General features: G+C 40.3%; 1 protein-coding gene across 2 annotated transcripts in view; it reads left to right on the forward strand.

Moving 5' to 3' along the window:
- Positions 1-12,461, forward strand: part of ROS1 (ROS proto-oncogene 1, receptor tyrosine kinase) — a 131,004-nt gene that overhangs the window by 96,107 nt on the left and 22,436 nt on the right. For both annotated transcript variants that reach the window (XM_055433306.2, XM_055433308.2), the window contains 4 exons: positions 3,893-4,025; positions 5,291-5,453; positions 7,042-7,106; positions 8,039-8,168. In XM_055433306.2, coding sequence (XP_055289281.2) covers positions 3,893-4,025; positions 5,291-5,453; positions 7,042-7,106; positions 8,039-8,168 — 491 coding nt within the window. The remainder of the gene's footprint in view (positions 1-3,892; positions 4,026-5,290; positions 5,454-7,041; positions 7,107-8,038; positions 8,169-12,461) is intronic.

The following is a 12,461-nucleotide window of genomic DNA, read 5'->3' on the forward strand; positions in this document are numbered from 1 at the left end:
TGGCTATGCTTCAATAACCACTAAACCCTGTGATTTTTTTTTTCTAATCTGGGGTAACCATTTTATGAAAAATATATCCATATTTATACTTCACAGTGTTTTTTAGATAAGACCACTTGCAAAAGCATCAACTTCTACCCTTTTTTAAAACAGTATTACAGATTGGCTATATAACAAGTGTTTGTAACTTATAGTTTTAAAAAAGTAAAAGAAAAATAACTCTGGGTATAAAAAAAAGTGTAGGATTAAAGGGAGACCAGTGAATCCCTTGTTCAGGGTAGTCTGGGTCTCCAGGCAGACAGCCTAGTTTAAAATGAACAGGGCCTCTTGCAGATGATCCATTTCTGGCTTGTAGCATTCACTCTCACTTTTGGATGTCTGGTCTATTTGTTTCAAATCTCTGCTCATTTGTAAATAACCAGGAAAGCAGAGCAATTTGGTTAGATTGATAGAAAGCTAGCTATTTCTCATCACTGCTGCTGCTGCTGCTGCTGCTAAGTCGCTTCAGTTGTGTCCGACTCTGTGCGACCCCACAGACGGCAGCCCACCAAGTTCCCCCGTCCCTGGGATTCTCCAGGCAAGAACACTGGAGTGGGTTGCCATTTCCTTCTCCACTAATTTTATACTAATGTGTTAGTCTTAAAAATCTTTCTTTAAACATTTAATAATGAGAAAATACAGGGACAAGCCCCCAAAAGGTGATTAAACATTAGACCTATCAGGTTATCATGCATCAGGGCTTCCCTGGTAGCTCAGTTGGTAAAGAATCTGCCTGCAATGCAGGAGACCCCGGTTCGATTCCTGGGTTGGGAAGATCTGCTGGAGAAAGGATAGGCTACCCACTCTAGTATTCTTGAGCTTTCCTTGTGGCTCACCTGGTAAAGAATGCAGGAGACCTGGGTTTGATTCCTGGGTTGGGAAGATCCCCTGTAGGAGGAAAATGCTATCCAGTATTCTGACCTGGAGAATTCCATGGACTATATAGTCCATAGGGTCACAAAGAGTCGGACATGACCGAGAGGCTTTCACTCTCAGGGTATCATAGTGGATCATACATCCTGCTTTATTCCCATCGTCCCATTATAGCCATTACTACTACTTTCTTTCAGTCTCCTAAAATGTCCTGATTTGGATTATAAGATACACAGTCACTCTGTCATATGAGCCTCTGACATGCTGAAGCATTACAAAAAGACATATTTACCAGAAACCAACACTCAAACATATATTCAGGAAATTGGGACTTCTTTTTTTTTTTAAAGAAATAGGGAAAAGTTTAAGGAAATGTTACAAGCATAAAGTTGAACTCTCAGGATAAAGAAAGTCAATATTTCACTCCATGTCCTAAATCTGTATTCTTTCCCCAAACTGATTAGAGTCATAGCTCAGTTCAGTCGCTCAGTCGTGTCCGACTCTTTGCGACCCCATGAACCACAGCACGCCAGGCCTCCCTGTCCATCACCAACTCCCGGAGTTCACTCAAACTCATGTCCATCAAGTCGGTGATGCCATCCAGCCATTTCATTCTCTGTCGTCTCCTTCTCCTCCCGCCCCCAATCCTTCCCAGCATCAGAGTCTTTTCCGGTGAGTCAACTCATCGCATGAGGTGGCCAAAGTATTGGAGTTTCAGCTTTAGCATGTTGCAACTTGAATTCAGATTTCTTTTCAAACATTCCACACCAGACAATATGTGGAATATATGATTCCTTCAGCTAACTTGGAAAGCTAAAAATTTCAGCTGACCCTGCCAGGATTTTAACCTGTGGTTCCAGGGAGTCTAAGTACTGCACAGCTGATGTTTGTGCTACTAAGCCAGCCCCTCCAGAATTACGCATATGACTGTAGTATATTTGGCAGTTGGCATATAGGCTTGACTATCTGTCTGCTTTCCTACTGGGAAGGAGTATTATGTGAAGGATCCTTCATCTGACCTTTGCCTGCCTACTTGTACATCACCATTGTCTAAACTCATGACTCTCGTGGATGAACATGAGATAATTTCAGACAACCTATTGTGCTTTCAAGACACTTCATGGATATCTGACTTTCTCAGGACTTAAAGGTCTTTATTCTACTTGGAACTCATCAGTAGAGCTAAGCTAATTTGGTTCTTTTGCTTTTAGTAATAGTGCATGTGGTTTTACTGGTAGGGTTGTGTGAGTGCATGAGGAAAGATTGAGCTATTCAAATAATGAAAATACCAATTGTTTAAAAATTTGAATTGTGCTGAAGGCTCTCATCAGTCATAAATACAAAATTGAAACAAAGATTTTAAAATAAGCATCAACAGCCTACTGTTTGGTGAGTGGTTATATCTACTGTGCAACGTGAGCCTTAAACTGGGAGCAAAGGAAAATAAGCTGTAATGTGCTCTTTGACAACCTAGAGGAGTGTGATGGGGAGTGGGAGGAAAGTTTAAGAGGGAGGGGATATATGTATATTTATGGCTGATTCATGTTGTTGTATGGCAGAAACCAACACAACATTATAAAGCAAGTATCCTCCAATTAAAAATAAATTTAAAAATATAATTGCTGACCTCAGGAGCTTGTCGTTTAATGGGGGAGGTAAGACATATTGGTTTCCCTTGTGGCTCAGCTGGTAAAGAATCTACCTGCAATGTGGGAGACCTGGGTTCAGTCCCTGGGTTGAGAAGATTCCCTGGAGAAGGGAAAGGCTATCCACTCCAGTATTCTGGCCTAGAGAATTCTGTGAACTGTATAGTCCATGGGGTCACAAAGAGTCATACATGACTGAGTGACTTTCACTTTCATTTTCAAGACATATCCTGTGCAAAAAGTAAAATAATAAGAGATGTGTTAAACAGCAATAAAAAGAAGTAGTAAATGGAATGTAGAAGACAGTGACACAGTCATGCTGACTGAGAGCCGCAATTGGTCTTATAAGTTCAGAGATGAGATACCAACAAAGGTTGCAGAGGTCTTGGATAGCATCCCTGAGGATATGGAGTCTTGAGCTGGGTCTTTAAAAATGAAGGACGGGTGGTAAGAGCATTTCAGGTTTAGAAAAATTGCATTAGCATAAGTACTTAAGATCTTTTCCCGTGTGGTCCCTCAGATGGAATTTCACTTGTGTAAAACTCTCACCTGTTGGGTACAGAAGCTACTATGGAATAAAGTTCAAATTTTAATCATCATCTCACAAAGCATTCCTACTGCTTTCAATTTCTGTGTCAATATTCTAGTATAGATGGGCAATCTCAATGACATAAATGTATTTTAATCTTTGAAAAATATAACATGTTTTATGGTTATAGAAATAATATTTGCCCATTGTATGAAGAAAACAATACAAATCACCCATGATTCTACAACTAGAGAGGATCACTGCCAACACTTGGTAGATTTCATTCTAATAATCTTTCCATGTATGTGAGTATGTGCATTATGAACAACGATTAATATACACTCTGTACTCTGTATTTTAAAATAAAGCATGTCGTTACATAGAAAGCATCCTTTAGGTCTGCTGAGGAGAATAACCTGGATGTATCTGGATTCAAAAATGAATTTGTTCACTAACAATTATAATGCAAATTTGGTTTATTTTGATTCTAGACTATGAGTGATTTTGTGAAATAAGTTCTGATAGTAAGATACTTCCACGTGTTTATAACAGCAATTGGAAATATATTAAGATTTACACTGAGAAGTGAGATAAAATGTGATGTGGTATAAGTTATACATTTTCATATGATTTTTTTACCTGGATTTAGTTAGTTTTTCTATTATGGGGCTATTGTTTTCAATCAAATTTGGTTATTCTATCAATAGTGTTGTTGAATATAAACTTTAAAAATGTATTGTTAGCAGCATTTTCTAAAGAAAAAGCAATATTTTATTTGGTAAATTATGCTTTTTTTTCTTTATAGTCTGGCATAGATTAAAGAATCAAAGCACTCCCAAGGAAGGGCTGACGGTTCTCATAAACGAAGACAAAGAATTGGCTGAACTTCGAAGTCTGGCCACTGGAGTAGGGCTGGCAAACGCCTGCTATGCGATACAGTATGTAACCTGGGCTGGCATTACGGGACACCTAGATGAAAAGTGTGTGCGTGCTAAGTCGCTTCAGTTGTGTTGGACTCTGTGATCCTACTGTGGGCAACTCTCAAAAGAGTGTCCATGAGTGCCACGTTGCCCAGGACTGTCCTGGTTTATGCCCATTATTCTGGCATATTCAAAAGTAACATCCCCTTTCATTCTCAAATGTGACCTGGGATGGATGGCAAATTATGTTGCTATCCTATCCTAAGAAACGTGAACAAAAATCAAATGTTTTCTAGTGTTTTAGCACATAATTTAAAAATAAGTAAAACAAAGAGATAAATACTCCATAATATGGTTGATTCAACAAGAAGAGGTGGATTCTCTTGTGTGTGCTATTAAGTAAATTTTTTTTCGTTTGCAGAAATTGTATGGTGACTGTCTACAAAACTTCTCTAAAATATATGAAGTTTTAACTTCCATTGTCATCATACTTTAAGAAAATATTTAAATGTCTTATTTAAAAGACAGACACTATATTATGCTCCATGCAAGAAGGATTATATATAGTCATGGGCCTTGTTTCTAGAAATGTATTTAAAGACATGAGAACACAGGACTTGGAGTAGACACAGAGGTGACCTAAATATGCTTTTCAGAGATGACTTTTCCTTGAGGAAATATGCAGCATATCTGATTTTCAAGATTCTCTTTTAAAAGCTCAAAGCATTTTTAATGCTGATGAATTTTCTCCTCCTCATAATATTCCAGGTGAGAAACTTGACTTTCTAAAAGTTAATCTGATGGACAAGAAATGATGCTGTGGTCATAGTAAATTCTGTATTACATGAGCGATTAGGTGTATGAAGTAAAGTAAAGGCTTTGAGCTCGTAAGCCCAGCTGTATTTATTACTAATTTGCGATAGCTTTTTATACAAATAGGTGACCTGAAGAAAATACAGACTGATAATTTTAACAAAACAAACTACAGTGGAAAATTTTGAGGCAATGCACTCACAGGCATGTTATCAAAAGGAAGCTGCCTAGAAGTGAAGTAACCTACTCTGTCTGGGTTTCACAAGACAGAAGGAATATTCTAGAAGGTAGAATAGGACTGGAATAGGAATGCAGACACAACACCGTGTCACATTGAAGGCACTACAGTGTTGCCAAACCATGAGATTTCTCTTCCCTTTCTCCTCCCTTTTTACTCTCAAACACTAACACCCATATCCACTTATAAACCATATGCATTCTGGGAGACCAAAAATAATGTTATTTTCCAGTACTCTTCCGACCCAAGAGGAGATTGAAAGTCTTCCTGCCTTCCCTCGGGAAAAACTGACTCTGCGTCTCTTGCTGGGAAGCGGAGCCTTTGGAGAAGTGTATGAAGGGACAGCAGTAGACATCTTAGGAGCTGGAAGCGGAGAAACCAAAGTAGCCGTGAAGGTAATGTGGCTCCTTTAACTCCTCGGCTTGTTGTGTCTACCTTATTGACAGGGACTTATTTAAATATAACACTGAGAAAAGAGGAGTGATCTTGACTGAAAAGATGACTGGGAGAAGGTAGAAGCCTATCCATGGCTATGGAAATCACAGTACCTTTTCCATTTCCTGCATAAGTTCTGTTATTAACAGTTAACTCTGAGGTTACTAATTCACTAAGACCAGCAGAGAGTTTTTCCCTCCAAATATACTCTAAGAGAACTGCGGTGCTTGGTACTAGAGCAGATAGTAAGTATTTTAGACTTGCTAGCCAGGAGAAGGCAATGGCAAGCCACTCCAGTACTCTTGCCTAGAAAATCCCATGGATGGAGGAGCCTGGTAGGCTGCAGTCCATGGGGTCGCTACGAGTCAGACATGACTTAGCGACTTCACTTTCCCTTTTCACTTTCACACATTGGAGGGGGAAATGGCAAACCACTCCAGTGTTCTTGCCTGGAGAATCCCAGGGACGGGGGAGACTGATGGGCTGCCGTCTATGGGGTCACACAGAGTCGGACACGACTGAAGTGACTTAGCAGCAGCAGCAGCAGCAGCCAGACGGTGTCAGTTCCAGCTATGCAACTCTGTCACCACACTGTGAAATCAGTCACAATCAATATGTGAATGAATGGGTGTGGTTGTGTTCCAGTAAAACTTTATTTATAAAAATGGAAATTTTCATTTCACATAATTTTCATGTGTTATGCAGTCCTCTTATTTTTTATAATTTTTTTCAACCATTTCAAAATGTAACAAGTTAATTATACTTCAATAAAACTGGAAAAATAAAAACATAACACCTATTTTCAGATTATAACTGTACAAAAATAGATGATAGGCTAGAATTGGTCCACAGGTTGTAGTTTGCTGACCCCTGTACTACAGAATTATTCATCATAGTGTATTCGATGTAGTTAAAAGGAAGCACGGGATATACTCTTGTATTTTTGTAAAAATTTCTTTTGATCAACAGATGACATATCTTTTATTTAATTGAGTAATATCCTGATAATTGCTTGTTAAGAATTTATTGCTTTGAGAAGTTGTCAGAGAAGTTGCAAAATTCTCTCCATTTCTAGTTGATAGGATTTTAACATACTTTAATCTCAAGTGGTTTAAACAAGTGTTTCTTTTTCTTACATAACAAGATGACTTCTGGCTTTGGTGTAGTACTGTGTCAAGAAGAGCTAGTATATCTGAAATTCTCTCAACTTTGTATGTGTGTGGTGCCTCATGGTTCCAAGATGGCTGCCAAAGAATCAAGCATCACATCTTCATTCAGGATTTGGAAAGGGGGAAGGATAGTGTTAGATGTATATGTTCAGGAAACTAAAAAATTTCCACACACCTCCTCAACAATTTACCCCTTACATTTCACTGATCAAGACTGAGTCATATGACCACCCTTGCTTTCAAGAAAGGCTGGGGAATTGGAGAACATAGTTTTTTAAGATAAATGTGGCTATTACAAAACAAAGGTTGTCTCCATTAACCTACTTAGGTCACAGAAATGTCTGCTATACTGATTCCTGGCTTGTTTTATGTTGTGCAGACTTTGAAGAAGGGCTCCACAGACCAGGAGAAGATTGAATTTCTGAAGGAGGCACATCTGATGAGGTATTAGGCAGTTCTGAAATAATTTTCCCTTTGTATGGGTAGGAAACTTTTACATATGATTAGTGGATTTTTAACTTTCAAAATCAGCTGACATCACAGATTATGTTCAAAATAAGCATGGTTGAAATTTAAAGGAAATATGTCTGGAGTGACAAGTATTCTGTAGAATAGATTTTTTATGATAGATTCTCTGAGTCTGGGCACAGGCAGTCCTTAGACAGTAGGTCTTGTCTTTTACCTCCAATAAGAAGAATGTTTTGCAAGGGATTTCCGAGGCTGATAAGCTTTCAATATACTTATGTTCTTTTAAATGTGTGATCATAAGTCAAGTAGACCAAGTAAGGGAGAGTTCTCAAGCATGGTGACATCAATGAAAATATCCTTGGTCTTGGTAAACTTGTCTTCAAGTTAGAGTTAGTTGATAGTAATGAAAACGACTCAGGTACATTTTAATAACCCTGAGGCGGTGGTCGACAGGGTCCCAAGTTGCGGGTTCTGACCGTTAGACTGGGGCTTATTTGCTTTGAGGTCTTGAGAAAACAATTGTAGCCAAAACTGTGTGTCTGAATTGTTTTTCTAAAAGGGAGAGAATTATTTCATATTTGTCTTGACCAAAAATGTAGTGTTTTTTAAAATGTCTTTTGAAGAAAAGTATTAGTTAAAGTTACTTTTTTCCCCCAAAACATAAAATACTTGAGCTAAATGCCACTTCTGAAACTACCCCTATTCTATCCACATGCCTTGGCCACTAGGGGTTGCAATATTACCTCTGTAAGGCAGGCATGAAAAGGAGGCTTTCACTTATTAGAGGGAGAAAAAAAATTCAGGGCTTGAAAGGAAACCAGAGATAAAGATTTGCTCTGTTTCACAAAGGCCTTCACAAGACTTCTGTCGCTGACATGTCAACCTGCCTGTCTGTTTCCACCTTTCAGCAAGTTTAATCATCCCAACATTCTGAAGCAGCTTGGAGTTTGTCTGCTGAACGAACCCCAGTACATTATCCTGGAACTGATGGAAGGAGGAGACCTTCTTACCTATTTGCGTAAAGCCCGGATGACACCGGTAGGAAATGGGGTCCACATTATTGGTTTGGTAACGCAGATGACCTTTAAGTTCCTCTTAATTTTTTAAATTCAATAGACTGCAGTTTTGCCTGATGGTAGAAATTAGAAGACTTCCATCAGAAAAATTCTTGTATTTCCTTCATGTTGGATTACTCAAACTAGAACCGTGGGCTAATATCTGACCTTTTCTGGCTGATTGAGCCTGTTTTTAGTATCTAATGGAAAAATAGGTTCCCCACCACCACCAGAATAGTGTTCTCTCAAGAACAGAGAGTGTGTGGAGTTTCTCTGTACTTAATTTATCTGCCTTTATGTCACAAATTGAAATTTCTAGCCCTCATGTCTTTACCAAGTACTAGGTTATGCGTCCCTCCCCAGCTGACATTTTCCGTGTGGATTTTCACAGGCATCTCAAAAACAGATCTGTTGATGTCATGCGCCCTCCTTCATGCCCCCCATCCAGTCCCTTACTTTCTCTTTTCCTACCATCATGCTAATAGGTCCTGTCTGCTCTGGGGTTCCTCTTACAACATGCAGCCCCAGTCCATCCTACCCATCTCTTCAGGCCGAGAGCAGCCGCTGGCACAAGAGATCACTGAAAATCCTGTGGCCTGTGTGTTGAATCAGGCTTGGGGGCGGGGGCGGTGTGTCAGCTCCTATGGAATTTGCTTTAGGTCTCAGATGAGAAACACCTGAGACTAAACAAGTAACTAAAATTTAAATCTGTAGTTCTAAAAATTCTGTTTTTTATTTCTATCAAAGTACACGTGCGTGCATGCGTGCTAAGTTGCTTCAGTTGCGTCCGACTCTTGCCACCCCATGGACTGTAGCCTGCCAGGCTCCTCTGTCCATGGGATTCTCCAGGCAAGAATACTGAAGTGGGTAGCCATTTCCTTCTCCAGGGGATCTTCCTAACCCAGGGATCGAACCCAGGTCTCCTGCATTGCAGGCAGATTCTTGACTGTCTGAACCTCTAGGGAAGCCCATCAAAATACACATTATATGTGTAAAAAACTGAACTATATGACAAGGTTTATGGTGAAATATAGGTGTCTGCTCACTCCTTCTGGTGTTTACCTCTGCGTTCCTAAGTGCTCTGCATATATGGTACACAGTGAGTTTTCAGCCTTGGGGGAAATCTATTGACTGTCTACTATGAGAGGCAAAGGTTGAACCTTTAGTCATGTACCAGCCCAGTCCCACCAGCTCTACACACAGAAAAACTTCGTTTTCCCCATTCTTTGACAGTCACCCCAATTTGCAGATAAATCACCTTTGCAGGTTTACATTGCTATGCCTATTTAATCATTATTTGCTAAGATACTCAAATACTATGATTGTGATTTTTCTCTTGAGTAGTTTAATAAATGCCTCTTTCCCCCATTTGCTTAGCTTTCTATATACCTAAACTTTCTGGCAGAACTGTAATCCTTTCTCAACATGGTTAAATGTATCAGGTAATCCAGCTCCTCACAATTTTTCCCCTGGACACTTCCCTCATGGGGTTGATATGGGCACTTTGTCTCCTGGTCTCTACAGTGCTGTTATCTAGGGGTTTCCTTCACGTTTACTCTGGTGATTTCCATGTTGGGACCTTATTTCCTCAATTCCATGACTTTATTCTGTTTTAGAAAAGAGAAAGCACAAGAGGCAAAAATCTCCTTTTTTCCCCACTTTGAGGAAATGTTCTTTTTCATTCCCTCCCTCTGGATTAATGATTTGCTGCATTCTAGGCTGAGAATCCCTTTTCCTCAAAACTAAATCCTCTTTGTCTTTGTTTTCTGGCTTCTACAATTGCCTTTAAAACCTTTTATGCCATTCTGATTCCTGGACAAATGATCAGTGACCTGCTTTTTTGCCCTTCTCTTTGGAAAATTTTAGGAACTTCTGCTAATCTGTGGTACTTTTTGCTCATCTGGATGCTCAGCCTGAAAAACCATGCCTTTCAGTTCTGGGTTTTTTTTCATATCATTTCTTTGGCAATTAACTCTTTGTTTTATTTCTTTGTTCTAAAAATCCTATTATTTGGGTAACAGTAATCTCTGTTTTATCCTTTTATTAACTATTTTCTACTCTGCATTTTTGCTCTCAATTCTGGTATATTTCCTCAACTTTGAAATAGAATTTAAAAATTTAATTTTCCACAGACTCATTCTTATATTTTGACTGCCTCTTAAAATAGTATTCTGATTTTTCCATACATGCAAAATCTTCTTTTATCTTTCCTAGGATACTGATTACAGTTTTTTTTTAAAAGTGTTAATTTGCTTGCTACATTGTCTTGACTTCCTTTTTGCCTCTTTGTTCTGGGATCTGTTTGTAATGTGAGAAGCTTTTCTCAAATGTGTGGTAATTTGTGGCCAGTCTGCATATTTAATAGTGAGCCCCAAGAAGCTGATTGGAGCCTATGTGTCCGAGCAGCTTCCTTTTGTTGTCAGGTGGGACCCTGCTGTTCCGTTAGGGTCCCCTAAGACAGCATCTGGATGTCTTCCCTGGCATATGCCAGTTTCCCCCAGAGAGGAGTCTGCTGGTCTCCTGCTTGGGCAATAAATGCATGAGTTCAGCGAGTCGAAGCAGGGAAGAGAGCTGGGGGATCCCAAGGCTCGGAATGAGGATGCTTGCTTAATTCCCTTCTCCATTTTCAGCACAGAGCCTCAGCATGACTGGTATCTTTGAACCTGGAGTTGTTTTGGTTCTGTGTGTGTGTGGGGGGGGGCGGGTGGTGGTGGGGGTGCGGTTTGCAGAGGAAAGCCTCCTGATGCAGTGAGGGGCTCTAGTTAGTCCATGAGACAAGCTTTTAAGTGTTCACCTTGCTCTTCATGCTACTCCTCACCCCTGCATTCAGAGATACTTGCTGCCTTCAATTCCATAGTACCTATAGGGTTCTATAGTGAAAAAAATCTCTTAATTCTTGCCTTCTTCTCTGCAGGCAGCTAGCTTTCATCTCTATGGGCTCTGCTAAATGACCACGCCTCCATCCGCTTTCCTTCCTCCAAAACGTTGGCTCGCGCTCTATCTATTCTCATCTGTTCATCCTCGTGAGTTTATAACATTCCCTTTATAAGGTCACTTTAGTAAGGCTTGGGAAGAGACTTTAATAAGAAAGTTTCTCAGTAGATTTCTTCGTTTAGTTTTTGGTTGGAGAGAGAAGAGACAATGCAGATGGGCTGAAAGAACTCACAGCGCTGCTTTTCTCTAGTGAATCCTATTCAGCTAGTGTCCTAGTGGGTCTGATGATCGGTTCTCAGGTGCATGTCGTCTTTCTGTTGTCTTTCCTGCTGGCTACCCAGGCAGCTTCCATGCTTGTCTCCCTTGCCAGGACCCTATAGGACAGGGTGTCCTTAGGTGGTCAGTGCTAGAATTAAGGTCTGGGGTTCTCAGCAGAGCACTACAGGCTCTAAGCTCTTGTCAGGCTAAGTTCATGGGAGCCAGCCGTCTCTCCACAGAGGGTACTCAGAGGCACCTTTCTAGATTTGCCACAAGCATCCTTCTCCCCATCCCTGCTCTGAGACTGTTTTGTTGAGTTGAATGCTTAGGGATTGACTGCAACTGGGTTTATAAACCTTAGGGTACTCCTTCATTTTCAGGACACTCAGTTTCTGCATCTGTAAAATGGAATATTAAATCCAAAACTTTCTCAGTTCCTTTTAACTTTGACATTCTAAGATAGAACTAACATTCTAAGATGTCAGTCAGTCAGTTCAGTCGCTCAGTCGTGTCCGACTCTTTGTGACCCCGTGAATTGCAGCACGCCAGGCCTCCCTGTCCATCACCAACTCCCCAAGTTCATCCAGACTCATGTGCATCGAGTCAGTGATGCCATCCAGCCATCTCATCCTCTGTCGTCCCTTCTCCTCCTGCCCCAATCCCTCCCAGCATCAGGGTCTTTTCCAGTGAGTCAACTCTTCGCATGAGGTGGCCAAAGTGAGTTTCAGCCTTGACATCAGTCCTTCCAATGAATACCCAGGACTGGTCTCCTTTAGGATGGACTGGTTGGATCTCCTTGCAGTCCAAGGGACTTGCAAGAGTCTTCTCCAGCACCACAGTTCAAAAGCATCGATTCTTTGGTGCTCAGCTTTTTCATAGTCCAACTCTCACATCCATACATGACCACTGGAAAAACTATAGCCTTGACTAGACGGACCTTTGTTGGCAAAGTAATGTCTCTGCTTTTTAATATGCTGTCTAGGTTGGTCATAACTTTCCTTCCAAGGAGTAAGTGTCTTTTAATTTCATGGCTGCAATCACCATCTACAGTGATTTTGGAGCCCCAAAAATAAAGTCTGACACT

This window comes from Moschus berezovskii, chromosome 10, assembly GCF_049115385.1.
Source record: "Moschus berezovskii isolate FMDL1 chromosome 10, NW_MosBer_1.0, whole genome shotgun sequence".
Lineage (NCBI taxonomy): Eukaryota > Metazoa > Chordata > Mammalia > Artiodactyla > Moschidae > Moschus > Moschus berezovskii.